Raw genomic sequence first — 17308 nt, 5'->3', positions numbered from 1 at the left:
GATAAGGCTGCTACAGCCTCAGGTGGCAATCTGTACTGTCTAATTCGTGGCAAGACTATACCTTGCTTGAGAGTCACACGATGGGGTGTGATTTGCATGAAACCTACATCAGTTGGACCTTGCGCCCATAAATGCTGCGGTACATTTGACAATCTTGGATCAAAATCTCGTAATACATAGTGACCTTTAAAATCCCTTAAAAACAAGCGTATTCCTTCTGGGGAACAGCAAATAACTGCACCTAATTCTTTCAATGTCCTAATACCTAACAGATTTTCTGGACATGATTTCGTAAGTAATAAATCAGTAGTTCGGGACAATGGACCAACTTCTAGAGTAACTGGTTTTGAAATCTCGTTTACAATAGGCTTTCCTGAAAATCCAAGGGAAACATTTCTAGAGCCTGAGAGCGGAGCCCCTGGAACCTCGTCATGACTGATAGTAGTCCTACTTGCCCCTGTATCAATCAAAAACTTTCTGTCTTTCCCTAATACTTGACTGTGTACATAGGGACCCTCTTGATCTACAGGTATCTCGATGAGAGGCAAGCCTACCTCCCTCTCTAGGCTGTTTCATGAATACGGTTGATACTCTGGATACTCTGTCTGGGCATACTGGTACATTTGCTGTGTAACATGCTGTGTTGCAGCGATAGGCTGCGGTGCTGGAACTATCTGTTGTGCATTCTGTGGTGGCTGAGAAGTCTGTGAAACTTGTTCTTGTCTAGGCGGACGTGGTCTTTCTTTAGTCTTACCAGTGGCTATGTTGTGTTTCAGAACTGCACACTCGTTTATAAAATGACCTGGCTGTTTACAATAATTGCATGTCCCTTTAACGGGAGCTGCAGGATGACTGGATTGATTCGGACCCCTCTTCTGACTGTCTTGTGGAACAGATTGTGCAACTAGTACTTTCATTTTCGTGTCTTTCATACGTCTCCTTTCGTGTTCTTGCTCTTCCCTGATTCTATTCTGGTGATACTGGAGCATCTGTAACATCTGTGACGGGGTACTAGCTTGCCAGGTACTTTCGACTTTCAAAACTCGATTTTTAACTTGTGGGCTTGAATTCTCGACTAGTTTAGTAACAAAAAGATGAGGGTATGACTCGCTACTCGTCCTGAGACCACTGTTGATACTAAAACATTTCTCGAATCTAGAATAAAAATCACTAGTGTCTTCATCCTGTTTCTGTTTGCATGCTGAGATTGCATCCCAATCTTCCTTTTTCGTGGCTAGTAATCTTGGCAAAACCTGAATCAATAACTCTGGCAATTCTTTACATTTGTCCCCAAGACCGGTACCTGGTACTCGTATTTTATCTTCGGCTTCTAGAGCTGTCCAATCTATCTTTTTCTCTCCCACCTCCCATTCTTTTTCCTTGAGTTTTTCATATACCCCTGCGGGCAACAGGACCTTTAACATTTTAATAATATCTGGATACGTGTATTCTCCCATACGGAGCATGTCTTTTAATTCTCGATGGAACCCTGCTGGATCTTTGTCGTGACAGGGAATTAATTTCTTCATCTCTAAGAGTTCCATCTTTGTGATAGGGGTGTAAACAAATACTCGTTGCATTTCACCATCCGGTGTCCTAACTGGGTGTACTTCTCGTAACGGATGCTGTCTATCTATGTAAAATGGTTTACTTTCTGGGGGTGAGACGTGAACAAAATGCGGGTTCAGAAACGTTCTATATTTGTGGCGCTGTTCTAAAATGACACTAATTAAATCGGTACCTAAACCTTTCCATTTATACTGGAGTAACTCGTTCAGGACATCATGTAACGGACCTGGATCAGAATGTTGACCCTCATACAGTGTAATGAGGTACTGGATCATATACATACCCACCAGTCGCTGCTCGGTTGGGGGCAGTTTCAGAAACATTTGTGCCACTATTTCGTCTGGAAAAGTGGTAGAATCAGTAATCCATCGGACTGCTGATCGGGCTAGTTCTTGTTCATGCATGGTATTAAGTTCACTATAACCGATACATGATTTCAGAATGTGATCGGTAGCTTGAAATACTTGTTCTAGAGAACCTTGTTCTGGTGCTGGAAGATAAAAGACTTTCTTGTGTTCTAGACGTAAATGTCGGTCTGGAAATCTAGATTTACCTACATACGCTATTCTGGCGGTATTCTCGTCTTCTACTTCTTCGGTAGAAGAGTCGTTTTCTTTCTCGCTTACTTGTGCTGTTTTACGTTGCACGTGTAACCTTATTATTTCCTTGCGAATTTTCTTGTACATACTCTCTATACTACTGAGGGTCTTGTGTCTACCCTCGGCTATATTATCACTCCACCTTGTCAGAACTTTCATTTCGGTCGGTTCTTTAGTCGGACAATCTTGTTCCCTTATTAAACAATTAATTAGAAACTTTAATAGCATGAGCTGGGTCTCAGCTTTCCTTAGAGACATGATTTCGCCAATACTTTCTGGATCATCCCCTGTACGGATGAAACGATACATTCTGTCTAGATCTTCTTTCATATTCGGTAGGGTGTCCAAATACTCGGTCACCCGTCTTACACGCAATGAATATAAAACCATATTATCATCGCCTGGGACTGGATCATAACGGCATTCGGTAAGAGCTCGCCTGATATCTGCAACGGACTGATATTTGGGCGTACGCTGTAACGCACGTTCATGTAACTCGACTAATGTTACACGTTTGTGTGGCGGCGGGGTACCCGGAGGACCTCCCCCCGCGGCCCCTAAACTGGAATCGTCGACTGATACTCTTCGTGCTGGCAGAGTGACTGATGTAGCGGGAACTTGTACTACGGGCTGGACCGGGGGTACCGTAACAGGTACTGTAACAGGTGCCCCGGTGTCTGGAGGAACAGAAATTACATTATTTACAAGAGCTGGCGGAGCAGGATTTGAATATTCTGGGACTGTGTCGTCCAAATAGGACGAGAGAAAAATATCAGCTGCGGTCGGTTTGTGACGTAGCTTAATCGGAACTAATGGCGGCGGAAAATTACATGGTGCTTCCGGGGTTGCTTTTGGCAAGCCCTCGGCAAGAAGAGGATACATACCCTTAATAAGGGCATTTCTCTGTCTGTCTGACTGTTCGGTTTTAACTCGTTCACCTACTTCGATTAATTCCCTTTCTTGGGCTCTTTCTGAGGATTCTCTACTTAATTCTGACTTTCTGATTTCTTTTTCGGTTCTTTTGTGAGATTCTTTGCGCCATAACTCGATGGCATCTTTCTGGGACTGTCTGGCTTTCTTTTTCCATAATACTTCTTCTACTCGCATGATGCACTCGGCATCCCACGTACCTGATACGGGCCATCTATACTTTTCCTCTAATTGTTTGGTGTACTCCACCCATAAGTCTAGATATAATATGGCACTTATGCCATGCTTTTGATACATGAAATGACCTGGACTGTCCCTAGGCGGGACAGGAACTGCTTCTTCGAGCAGACCTTTTCTAGTTTTTAACTGACGTAATCTTGAGAACAGAGGCATGACTGGACTGGAGTCTAGACACAATACAATACACAATGAACACAATAATAACTGCATTACGAATCATTCATACCACGACGTTGAAAACACACGAAATAACATTTAGAATAACAGTTCGGACAAGATACTACCTGAAATACTGAGAACAGAACACATGAATTTCTCGAGAACAGAACTTACTAGAACAGACTAGATGCACTGCTGAAACAGTACGAAACTTACCGGTCCCATAAAGAGACACGTCAGGACCCGCATCCACCTAAGTGGACACTTCGTGTTGGATCTGTGTACCCAAACCCACGGACCAGAGACAAATTAATTGACCCTGTCTAGATACTACCCCAGCAACGGTACTCACCGGGCAGCAAGAACGGAAGGCCTCGGACTGGACTGGACTGCTACGACGACGGACGGACGAACTTCGGACTTCAGTTACAGGTGGGCCTCCGGATACCTCGGACCTTGGACTCTCGGCTTGGGCTCTGGTCGGGACTCGCCGCGTTCCTCCACCGCCTCGTCTGGATGCTGGACCGCAACCTCCGTCTCCTCCGTGGACCTGAGGGATACTTGAAGCAGAAATATCTGCCGCGGCGCAGGATGGTTCCGTCACGGCTGCAGAGGATCAGGGGGCCTGCGTGGCTTCTCCGGCGCGTGGGGAAACGGCAAGTACCTATTCGGGCGCCATTATGTGGTAAATAAATAATTAATTACCGGTACTATTTTTCAGGATACTCATACAAATAGATAGCTCAATAAATAAGAGTCAAGATACGAGGTAGCTAGAGTATACAGGCTTTAATTGAGCATAAAGGACTGGAACAGGACAGCCTGTACGGGGATGGGATGGCAGCTGCCTGGGGCAGGGACTAAGGAGCGCTAGCTTTTAATAACAGTGCACAAGTATATATAGTTAAAACATTTACATGGCATTCAATACAATAGGCGTAGCAGTAGGCGGAGTTTGTAGCAGTCGCGAAAGATAAGGCATAAAGTGGGTGTAACAAGAGGTGTGTACAAGGCGGATACATAGACATGTGATGCAAACGTAACAGAATAAGTCATAAAAAGGGGCGGAAACATGGAGGGGGCTACCTGAGCAGCTGGGACCTCTAACCTAGTGGTGCGCACAAACTGGCAATGACGTGTTACCAGGAGGACTGGGGGCTATGACTTCTGCGCTAGAAGAGGAGACTAAAGTCTGGAGTGTCAGAGCGACATGTACCTAAGCATATCTAGTATCTAGTGTTTAGAGAACATGTTGATAGAAACTAAAAGTTATCAGGGCAAAGGCTAACAGACACTAAGACTGGGGCATGCATTATTCTACATGTAGTGTGTGTGCGAGGAATATTCTATGAATATTAATACAGTATTTCTCTTACATGGAGACATAAAGGCTAGACCATGACGGAAACTATTGATGCGATTCAGTAGCTTAGGAATGCAGAGAAGGAGGGCTGGACTGATAACTAGAATCATAACATACTCTGGGCAAACTGAGAGGCAGAGCCAGGCCGAGCCGGGCACTGCGAGGCATGAAAGTAAGCTAAGGGTCAGGGATACAGGTGGGGGCTGTATCGCTCCTCGGAGAGGGTTCAGGAAACAGGAGCTGAATCTGAGTCCGGGCCCTTTTGAGGCCTAGAAACGGGGACTTTTCAGTGAATTAACGTGCACACTGTGAAACGTGGCAACGTAGCTTTACATAGGCCTGATATTCGTTGTATTCACGAAGACTGGAAACTGGCATACTAGAGATGGACACAACTGTAATTGCGTCTTTAATCGATCATAAGGGAGTACATGCATATCGATCATGCACATATGACATAACAGGGGGAACACGTAGGCACATACAACATGGCAAAATTTACTTTTCCACACCCTCCCTGTTCCAAAAATGTTCCAGCAGTCCTTGGCATGTGTTACATTATTCATAGATCCTAAAAGTGTATATTTTTTTAAACCTCTTTTTAACGTTTTCATGAGCCATCTAGGCAACAACAGCAAATATCTAACCTATAATATGACACTGTTTTGACACATTGTATATTTTAGTGATCTCTGCATTAATAAACAAGAAAATATCCAAAGGCTTCTGACAGACAAAACATATGAACGTCATCTTTCCCACACCTCCAAACCTCCCCCTTACATGCCCCCACCGGTGACAACCTCTTGACTAGTATCTGGACCCTTAAGGCATTTTTACCCACTCAAGGCAAAACTCTTTTCCAGCCATCTGTCCTGTCTTTCCAAAGATTCTGTTCCGAAGGGCAAACTGGTCAGTGTTTGGCTTAGTGCATGAGCGGACCAAATGCATTTCCCACCCCTTCACCCAGGTAAAAGATTACGAATTATTCCTGGTGATCAGTGGACTTCGGACATCAGGAAGGTTTGTCTAGTGATTGGTCCCAGCAGTATATTGATTTAGAAACTCTGAGCTAAGCTATTGCTCACCCTAATCACACTCCTTATCGTCTTGCATTATGACATTACTTTGTATTACAGACCTCTTGCTGTGCTCCATTTCTTTCCTCATCTACACTTTTCTCTTCATCTTCTGGACCTTCTGGCTTCCTTTCAGCCCAGTCTCATCTCCCCTGACAAATATGGGAAAATGTATCCTTCTAGTCCACCATAATAATCTATATGACAATCATCATAGTTGCATTTTTGTCAGTATAGCTTGTTTTTTACATGTTGCTTCCTTTAGGCTTCTTTTCTATTACCATCAAATATTGAAACATCTTCAGCATTAAGGTGTGGCCTTCTTTACTTGGTTCCAACTAAATGTTATCTGTATATGGAAGTTTCCCTAGAGAAGACCTCCTCTGAGCCTTTTGTTCTATTTCATTATTCTCTTTCATAAAGGAACAATCAAAACAAACTTACTAATCAAGCCTCTTAAAATAGCCACCTAATGCATTGATCCACTTCGTTTTCTTTCTATAATGCCCACTATTTAGATGTTGTTTCAATGATGCCTCCTTTCCATGTCTTCAGGTTTTTGTTGTAATTTCTTGCCCGTAAGTCAAGTCAGTTTTAAAGGCTATATTTTCATGCGGGTGTTGCATCTTCAAGTTCAGAATCCATTCTTTCTGGCAGAGTTACTGAGGAGGATACATTCTGTGTTTTCTTTTTCATCAGGAATTCCTTACTTTCAGATGAAACGGTCATGCCCTCTCTTGATTCCATGGATTTCTTCCCTGTCTCCAATTCATTTCTTCACTCACCACGGCACTGCATTACCACACCCATGCCATTCCACACCCACACCATTCAACACCCACACTTTTTTAATCCTCTGCCACTCTGCACCATGACACTGCCCGCACTACTACACCACAACCCATATGTCTACATTACCACCTGGCAGCACTGCACTACCAGAACCAGCACAGCACAAGGATGAGCATTTCACTGCAGCACCACATTTGCAAGCAATAGCACCAAAGAAACACCCACACGTAAAGCTTCACAGTCACTTGCGCCATTGGTATACCCAGCCACCCAATATTACCCTACTACTCCCAGAGTGATTCCACTGCACTGTCCCTTAACACCCTACCGCCCGATCTTCTCTTCACCACTCAACCCCACCATAATTCTTCAACATGCTACCTTCTAAAACTTTACTACCATTTTTGTTGTACCACAGCACTGCACAACAATTCTCACCTCACAGCACCAAATTACCACCCAAAGAACTACATTACCTAACCCAACACCTCATCTGAGCACCACATTTTCACTAACCACACTAGCACCCCATGGACTGTACCATCACCACCCTGAGTCACAGTACCTCTGTGAATAACTCTACCTTTCCCAGGGCTAAAGAACGACGACCCAGGGCCAGATAATTATGCCAGAACTGCACTGCCACCCTTCAGGACTTGACAGAATCACCGTCCTCTCTCACTACCACCCTCAGGACCCAATACCTCAATGCAAACAGAGCTCAATTTTACTGACAGCACACATCATCTCATTACAGTGCAGGACAACCCCACACTACCACCACAAACTGCCATGCTACCATCCTTGTAACCATGCCACACTGCTTACCACACTACCAAACTGTCATCTCTGCAGTACAGTTTTTGTGCCCTGCACCAGCAGCTCAGGACTAATGCCTTCTTTTTCAGCATTCTTTGCAGCATTGCTTTGCCATCCTACATTATCAAGCAATCGCATCCATCACTCGAGAAACACCCACACAACTGCATTACCACCTGACAATAGCACACCCAGTCTTTCACTATACCTGCTGCACTCTCAGTAATCACCACATCACCACTGGCCCCTATACTGCTCAAGTTTGTCTTTACAAGCTGCATACACAACTGCATCCCTGCACAACCACTGTAAACCTTGAGTAACCACTACCAGTATTGCACTTCATATCATATCACAAGCCAAACTACCACTTGCCACTCTGAGGCCACTATCTCAGGATGGCGGCAGTACAGTGCAACCCCACCACCACATTACCACATTACCGCTGTGCACTTCAACATCTTACATCGCTCTACCACCATCTAGAACACACACTTGATAATTCAAGATAGCACTACCTTTTCTCATAAGTGAAGAAATTTCACTGGGACTACACTTCCATCCCCCGGGATCATAGTACCACAACGCTGTGCTATTAGCATATACTTCCCCTACCCTGTGTAAGTGCCCCTCTTCTCTCAGTGCCTTACTGTCATACTGAAACCCCCACAGTAGTTAGTACTCTAGATCTTAACACATCTGATATATAAAACACATTTTCATACTCAACATTTAGAAAATGTTCACTTTAAAAAGAAAATCAGACCTATTGCTTTTATTGGTAGTTGTAGCAAGACATAAGCCATTCTTGAATGTGGTATGAACTTTCTCAAATGTGTGTTTCTTTATGGGAATTGTTCTTATGGTGACACAATTGAATTGACAAATTGGCCTGATTTGCTCGGAACGATGCCTGCATTTGACTGTTTGACAGCAATTATCTCTATATATTTTTTTTTTTTTGCAGAGTTTTATATAGCGCGAACTAGACCCGAACCGAATCAGGTATCAGAGCGCTTTACATAGCACCAGTTACGTTACATGAGGACACACTTTCATTTTTTTTAGGCACGGGGAGATTAAGTGATTTGCCCAGAATCATAGGAGGTTTTTTGGCGTCGTTACCAAGACTCGAACCCAGATCCCCAGGTCCGAGGTCGAGCGCCTTAGCCGTTAGGCCAACCCCTCTCCCCCTTCATAAACTGTTGAGCCCATTGTTTGTTGTGTACTGTTTTTGAATCCCAAATGTGTTTTATCGCTTTTGCATTTTTAAATCCATGTTGTTCTCAATGTAAGTAAGTCTCTGTTATACTGCACTAATTTGTAGTTGAATGAAATCACATTTTAATGTATTTTTCTACAGGTTCTTGAACTGGTGCTGGAAAACTTTGTTTATCCATGGTACAGGTAGGTGCGTCTTGCGTGTATTATGTTCTTAGGGGGAGAATACAAGATTTCCTGTCTAGCTGGGACGATATCACATCAGAAAAGTGGGTTTAGCTGTGGTTTGCAATTGCCACTTCGTATGATTTCACACATCCCCTTCCAACATCTCGCCCTTCAGACCTGTTCTCACAAGGTTTGCTATAATCATCCACTCAAGGAGCCCAGTACTTGATAGCACTTCCTGCTTATGATTTTTTGGCTCTTTGGTTACTCTTCCGTTCGTTTTTGCCTTGAAAAGATCCATAGGATGCAACACGTGTCGGCTGTCAGACATTGAAGGAAATCCAGAAATGAAATGAAAGTAAAACTTGGAATGGATTACTTTTGATTATTGCTATGGTCATTGACACATATACATTATGGTATGGACTGATTTTTGTGTGCCTCAGTATTTGTGTATTTATATGTATCTCTCTAGAGAGATTTCTTTCTAGATTGTGTTTCCTCCTAGGTGGCATGAGGATTAGGACTTTGAGAGTACCTCAACATACTTTTCATTTTAATACACTATTATCCGGGCAATATTGTAGGTAGATGTGCATTAGCGAAGGGCATTGTCATCCTATGCGCTTGTGTGTATAATCCACCTGACAAATTCATGACCATTTTGAGGGAAGCACACAGGCTTACTACACGGACTGGCTGTGCTGCAGAGTGAAAAATGTTTGTCCACTACTGCATGTTCAAACACGTGAACCCAGTAAACACCAAGTTCCACAACATCATCTGCTATCTTTTACATCTGCAGAAGTCTGGCCTTGGCTACACCTAGAATTTGTTGCAGCCTAACTTCAAAAACATTCATTCTTGTTTAGGATCCCAATAGTCAAGGCATTCATGAGAAGTCTTAAGAGGGCGTCATACCTCCTGTCCCTGTGTGGAACCTTAATGTAGTGCTCACAAGGCTCTTGGGTCCACTCCTTGAAACTTTACTCTCATGCCCTCTTCAGTGCCTTTTTCCCGAATGTGTCCTTCTGAAGTGTCAATGAGCTGAAGGCTCTCACCTTTCAAGAACCTTTCATTCAGGTTCACGAGGATAGCGTGGTTCTCTGAACCAATCTTAAATTTCTCCCAAAGGTGGTATCCCCATTATACCTTAATAAGCCTATAGAGCTCGGATTCTTCTTTCTGCAGTCAGAATCTGTAGCAGGAAGAGCTCTACACATGTTAGAAGTTAAAAGAGATTTTATCTATTACTTGAAAGATCCAAGCCCTATCTCAAGTCTGACCAACTCTTTGTAGCCTTTGTGAAACTTAGCAAAAGCCATCCTTTCTTTAAAGTGGGTATAGCATGATGGATAGTCAAGTGCATTCAAATGCCACCACAAAGATAACCGAGTCCTACATGTTCCTCTTAAGGCACTTTTTACCTCCTAAGAAAGGTGCAACCATAGCTTTCTTGGGTAGCATTCAGTTAGCTAACATCTGCAAATCCTCTTCCTGGTCCGTACCACACACTTTTACCAAACACAACGGTATGGACATCCTTACCTGCCAGCTGGCTGTGGTTGGCCATACAGTCTTGAGGACTTGTTTGCCTAGCCATTGGCTAGCCATTGCTTATGTAAGGTACTGCTCTACCGTCTATGTAGAACATATGTATTGACCGCCACACATGTAAGAATAGAAAATGTTACGTACTATGTAAGCATCAGTTAGTAGTGTGTTCTGATGTAGATTCACATGCGCCCAGCCTCCTTCCCAGAAGGATATGCTATTTGCAGATTGATTCTTTTTGCCATCTATTTGACACTGCACAATACGCATGATGCACTATACTATACTCATTCAGCACTCTATAAACATTCTCCCCTGCTGTGCCAAAAACAATCCAAGATGGATTCAGTGCTAATGTGCGTTGTCCATCACAGTGTAGACTGGCACAGCACATCTTGTGAATCAAAAGACTTCTTTGGAGTTAAACAACTAGCAGATGCCTGAGTCCAGCACTAAATGGCAGGAATATGCAGAGCATGTGAATCTAAAGCGTTACACGCTATAAACTGATGCTTGCAGGGTAAGTAACAATTGCGTTATGTAAAAAAAAAATCATGTAGTGTTCTTGTTGGTAATTGATAATCTTGTTGACTGTTTTTTTTTAATCATAGATTAATGTTTATCTGTGACTGTATTATACGTGAAGCTGGAAAACAAAAAGCAAATAGTAGCCTTCCATACTGTTTGGTTACCAATTGTAAAGCCTGTGTAGAGAACACAGCTTCTCAGGCTCTGTTGGAGAAGATTACCACTTTGATGAAAGAAATTAATGAGTTGCTCCACAAGGGCAAGATGATGGTCAATAGTACCCTTGTCTGGTGGGAGCAATGGCGGCCTCTTCTGTTGCCTCAAAGAAAGATGCCATACACAAGCAATTGAAAATAAAACGTAATTAACTATGTTTTGTGAAAAACGGATTAGACTGTCAACAGTATAGCTTGGAGCAATACAACTTCTTTGGTGTTGAATCATCCTTATTCACTGAGAATCTTAGCAGAATAGTAGGCTGGGTTCATGCCAGAATAAGTGTAACTCTTTACTTCCCTTTGAGGGAATTTGTCATGATGTGACAGGGGAGCGAGCCAGATGTACGTTAACGGTATGCAGGCCCCACTGCCCTGAAGGAGACCAATATGCTTGTGTCAGGTGTGCTGGTGAAAGAGTATGACTGACTATGGATTGAAATAGTGTGTCTGAGAGCAGAGGAGAAATAGTTCAGTTTAACCACTGAGAATCACTATTTTGGTACAGAGAAGAGAAATGGGTATAAAGGTGGGAATGGGGGACCATACCGGCAAGTTCTTGGCATACCTAATCAATCTGCACCGCGCAAAGAATGAACAGCAGAAGATCCTGTAAAATAAAATGCATCATGTTAAATAAAGGAGATGGCTAGGTGGTTACATGCAAATGGCCGTAAGGGAGATCAGTTTGAGCAAAGCAAAATCATTTATTGAAGGCTAATTTTCTCCAGTAATGTAATTTAATAGAAGTGACTAGATGATACATGTACAGACCTTAAATTAAGATTTCTGAAGACTAATTGATATCAAATTTCAAGTTTATTAATTAAGTGCATAGTTACTAAAACCATTTCACATAGAAATAACACATTAAAACCATTACAGTAAAAATGACTCAATAAAGCAGTTAGTGTATTCAGCTAAAAGGTTTTTTACATCGGTTAGGCAAAATATTCATATATCCAATTCTTGCAGATGTTGCCAAGTTCCAGTGGTCTAACTAATTAATTTCATATGATTTCCTGACTTGCTCTCACCGTTATAAGCCTTTACTTCAGTCACAAATAGCTGTACAATTGTAACAACCCTTATGTTCAGGTGTGTGTGCTGGGTTGAAGCCTTGGGTGAGTGCTTGTCTAAAAGTTCTTATTGCGGCATGAATAAAGAGGCCCCTCAATGTTCTTCTTTTGAGGAGTAGCGCCGGACTGACACTAAGAATATGTATCATTGCCTTCTCTCTCTTTCCATAGAGCCTGCACTAGTCTCCTCTGTTATTCTGGTCCAGGTTGGAGTCTTGTCCAGATTTGGCTTGGCCCAAGATGTCGGTGCATGAATCCTAACTTTAAATGGATTGGCTATCCATGATCAAAATAAGACTGAGGTTTTAGGAGCATGTTAGAATTTATGACTTGGCAGGCAAAAGCTTTGCTCACCAGGGTTGCTTTATCGTCTTGTGAATAAAGTGACCTGGTAATTCAGTAATGTATTTGTTGAATTCTTTAGGTGAAACTTGAAGATTCCATAAAATTCCTGCATGAAGAACTTGGATTACGTCTTGTAGATAATCATTTAGCCTAAAGTTTGAGGTCAGATTGGTAATTTCCAGATAGACCAGGGCTGATTAGGTGTTTTTTCCAGCCAGGTGAAAACTGTGGCACATCTTCAGGAAAGCATTTTTAATAACGCAGCTGTCTTTTGTGAGGCCGAACTCTAGACGCAGCAGGGCCTGTGTAGTATAGTTTGGAAATTTGATAGTTGACCAATGGGTTTTTGCAGTTAATAGGTCCAGGAGTTTGTGTCTTCTCTACTGCAAGTTCAAGGCCATGTGCTAGTGTGGGTAAGTGTTTCGCTGCCATCACTTTCTGTTGGGGTCCCACAATGGGACAGTTCATGGTTTTTACGAGCAGACTGAATCCTGCTGTTAAGGAGGTGCCCTTTGACTTCATGACCTCCATATGCAGAATAAAGGAGCCTCTAGAGTCAAACAGCACTCTGAGATCATTGTACTGTGATCAGCATAAAAGCAGGGAACCGTTAATAGTCCGAGCGCCAGGTGTTCTAATTCCCTGTGTGAATTTAAACACTTTAGTTTTCTTGAGGTTTACTTCAATGTATCCTGCTGCGTGTAAATGAAGAAACAGTTTAAAAGGTGCTGCAGCCCTATGGGGGTCAGGTTCAGTAGAAGCAAATAGTCAGCGTGTAAAATGTGAGTCATAGGAAGGCGGCTACGTTTTGGCGAGTGTGCATTCAAGAAGTTTAAATAATGTGACAGATCTGAGATATAAATGTTAAAACTGCAGCGGGGCGAAAACATCCCCCCCGCTTCAGTCCTGTTGTCATATATATCTTCCACAAGGATTTAGTACCATCTCTCAGCTTTACACGGAGCCATGTTTCAGTATACAAAAATTGGATTGCTCTCAGGATGGTTGTTGGGATCCCATTGTTTGTTAATTTCTGCTGTAATAATTCACGCGGGACCCTATTGAAAACCACCTTGTTATCAACAAAACTGCCATAAAGCATAGTTTTGGAAGTAAAGTCGGTTGTCATACAGATGTTAAGGGCAGCAAGATTTGATAATGTGTCCTGCCCGGAGTGAAAGCCTGATTGATTCCATGGGATAAATACCAAAGTGTTTACCGATGCTGCTAAGTCTTGCAGAACTAGGCTTGCGAAGTATTTGGAGTCTAGATCTAGTGGTGCAATTAATCAATAGTTGTCAGGATTACTCCTATTGCCACATTTATAAATTGGGTGAATAATGTATCCATTCCATGAGTCAGGAATCAACTGATTCTCAGGCACTGAGTTGTATAAACTGTTTATGATTCTTAGATTTTGATCAGGAATCCCTGAAAGGCACCTGTCTAACACGGATCCGACATTGGCCTCCCCTGAAGGTGTGCTTATAGGGCTGTGAACTTCTTGTATACACTTTTTCTGTGACCGCACTATTGGCCAGGGCTGCTATATAGTTCAGTGCCAGATACTTTTTCCTTGTCCTTTGTTGCTTGCGTGATGGAATAGTGCTTCTTCAAATACTTCACCCTTTATTCTTCAGAAATGTTTGTATTATATTAAGAGGATTGATCTTTATCAATTTCATTTATGATTTTCCAGAAGTCTTTAGGGTTTCTTGTTATACATGTGTTGAGCACTCTAGTCCAGAACTTTTCCAAATGGTCTTTCTTGGCTCTCCACGCTGCCTGCTTATAATTCTGATGCATTACTCTTATTTTCTCCTCCTGGGTTGTATAAGTAGTGTCCTTTTTCAATTTACGGTATTCTCTGTTTAATGATTTCTTCGCTGAGATAAGCTGTTTAGTTATCCAAGGGTAGGCTATCCTTTTGATGTTTACTGCGTGTGCTGGGATCTTATTCTTACAGCACTGTCTTACCAGCATTTTGCAGTATCGCTCCCACTTCGTAATCCCATCGTCTGCTGTATGGTGCTGCTCTTCTAAAATCAGTTTTATTAAACACATAAATAAAAGGCATTGTCATTTACAATGCCAATAGCTCAAAATCTTGCAATTGTGAGACCTATTACATTGCAAATGCTTGTTAGAGTTGGACAAAAGTTATCATCTTCTTTTAATTTTATTTTTATTTATTTTATTTTCACAGTATCAGTGCAAGGGGAAACAAACCAAAGACAAAACAGCGATTAATCCTACATTCATATATGCAGAAAAGGCTCCCCATATGTACAAACCTAATTTACGTTTTCATGCCCCCTTTATAGAATACAAACTATATTCTGGATTAGGTAAGTTATACATTTTGGCCCGCCAACACTCAAACGTTGGAGGCTCAGGCCGTAGCCAATCAGAAGCTATACATAATCGTGCTACAGCAACAAACAAAAAGTGACAATGTTAATAGAAGAAATTCCCCTTTTCTACTACTTGACCAATCCCTAAAAGCATTAAGGCCGGTGAAATATTGAGCGAAGGCCCAAAGATATTGGATATAAATTTTCAATATCATTAAAATAATTAGTCAGTTTGGCACCGCTAAAAAATATATGGATACAGTCTGCATTGTCTCCCCCACATCGAAAACATTTTCCATCATAGCGATCTCCCCATTTAAACATATGTGCAGGAGTGTAATATAAATTGAATACAGTTTTGAAAAATTGTATTTTAAAGTTCGCAGATAAAAAAACTTCCCTGGATCTAACAATTGCATCCTCTATAGATATATCAGGCTCTCGCAACGATACGACGCATTGCTCATTATGTTTCTGCAGATCATCCATTCTCAAAGAAAGCTAAATTTTATATAACCCTCCTATTTTTGCCTGGGACTTTACACCCTCAATAAGTGGATTTGGTCTCAATATCAAGTGTTTACGACTGAGGAAGTCACACATTTGGAGAAATTTAAAGAATTGGGAATTGGGCAAACTATAATGCCTCTCAAGGTCTTCATATAACGTAATTAGTCCCCCATTCACCTAAAGATCTCCAATTTGGGCAATACCCTTATGTCTCCAACTTAAAGCCACCCTATCTCAAAATCTAGCTGGGAGGAGCTTTACCGTATTCGTTGGTGTATAATATGTAAGCCCTTCTAGGTCTATTAGCTTACGTACCTTTCTCCAGACTTTACATGCAGCTTCCAAAACTTTGAATCTAGTCCTTTTGTAGTAGCTACCATCAGTTTCTTTAAATAAGCATCCTTTTGCCTCTGATCCTAAAATTAACTGAAATATTAAAGGGGCCTCTGCTGAGTTACCCACATCCTGATCGATCAGTAATACCACCATTTTTTGCAAAAGCAAACATAATAATAAAAAAGAAAATCATGTATTGCCAAGCCTCCTCTTGCGCTTGGAAGAGTCATGAATCTGCTGGCACAGCGGGGCTTACCCGGGGCCCAAAGGAATTTAGAACAAAGGGATTAGGGTTAATTTTATTGGATGCAGAAAAAGCGTTTGATCGCATGGAGTGGAACTATTTGTGGAGATTAATGAAAAATGCGGGTTTTCAGAAAGGTTTTATGACTGCCTTACATGTTTTGTATGCTTCACCGGTTGCTAGAATAGCTGCAATGGGGATGACCTCAGATGTAGTAAATATTACAAGAGGGACGAGATAGGGATGCCCCTGCTCCCCCTTACTTTTTGCTTTATACATAAATCCTCTTGTGAACATGCTATGTAAGAGTCAGTTGATCAGGCCCTTTGTCGTAGAAGGAAGTCCCTCACTCAGTATTTGCATATGCAGATGATATAGCTGTGACTTCTGCTGATCCGGCTACAGCACTGCAAGAGATTGAGCGGCTGGCACTCAATTTTGGTCAGGTGTCCGGCTATAAATTGAATGTTTCCAAAACGCCAATTTTATGTACTGATAACATTACATTGCAAGACACTAGACTGGTTAGTGAAGTTACATATTTGGGCATAAAAATTCGGACATCGATGACAGAACTAGTAGATGCTAATTGGGGGACATTACTGCGTAATATTAGTGATTCTTTGGGGGAGATGGAGTAAGTTTTATTTTACCCTGATAGGTAAAGGCAATATTATAAAGATGAATGTTCTTCCTAGGGTATTATATTTATTTAGATCTATTCCCTTGGAAATTTCGGCAACCCAATTGCAAAACTTGCAATCGCTTTGTTCTAAAAAGGTATCTTCTGAAGTACATTACAAAGAGCATTTTGCAGTTGCAAACTCCAAATCTGAGTTTTTGCAAATCACATAAATGCTTTGAACATCTTGAGCTTTGATATGTGAGAATTTCTTATAAAGTATCTCCTGTTAATAAAAGGATATAAAAATAAATTTGAATTATGCCCGATTGTTACAATGGGCTCTTTCCTAACAGAAAGATGCATTTCCAGAGGCCATATAGTGTGAATTAAAGGTAAACTCTAAAATGAAAAGTGTTATAACCTATTTGGGATGCTTCAATCAAAAAAAGTGCAGCTTTTACTACAAGAAGTGTGTACTAATGTGCTTGTTTTCTGTGAGTGCTTGATTGTGTATGTTTTACAAATTCCCTTTCACTTCCTCAAGTAGAAAGTACAGTGTTAATTAAAGGCATTCCCTTA

The 17308-nt window shown here is 41.7% G+C and overlaps 1 protein-coding gene across 4 annotated transcripts in view; it reads left to right on the top strand.

Annotated features, from left to right (window-relative positions):
- Positions 1-17308, top strand: part of SNX14 (sorting nexin 14) — a 647427-nt gene that overhangs the window by 85744 nt on the left and 544375 nt on the right. For all 4 annotated transcript variants that reach the window (XM_078648164.1, XM_078648163.1, XM_078648162.1 and 1 more), the window contains exon 5: positions 8914-8957. In XM_078648164.1, the coding sequence (XP_078504290.1) occupies positions 8914-8957 (44 nt within the window). The remainder of the gene's footprint in view (positions 1-8913; positions 8958-17308) is intronic.

This window comes from Lissotriton helveticus, chromosome 6, assembly GCF_964261635.1.
Source record: "Lissotriton helveticus chromosome 6, aLisHel1.1, whole genome shotgun sequence".
Classification (NCBI taxonomy): domain Eukaryota; kingdom Metazoa; phylum Chordata; class Amphibia; order Caudata; family Salamandridae; genus Lissotriton; species Lissotriton helveticus.
The sequence above is the reverse complement of the archived record's forward strand: the minus strand, read 5'-3'. Positions and strand labels throughout refer to the sequence as shown.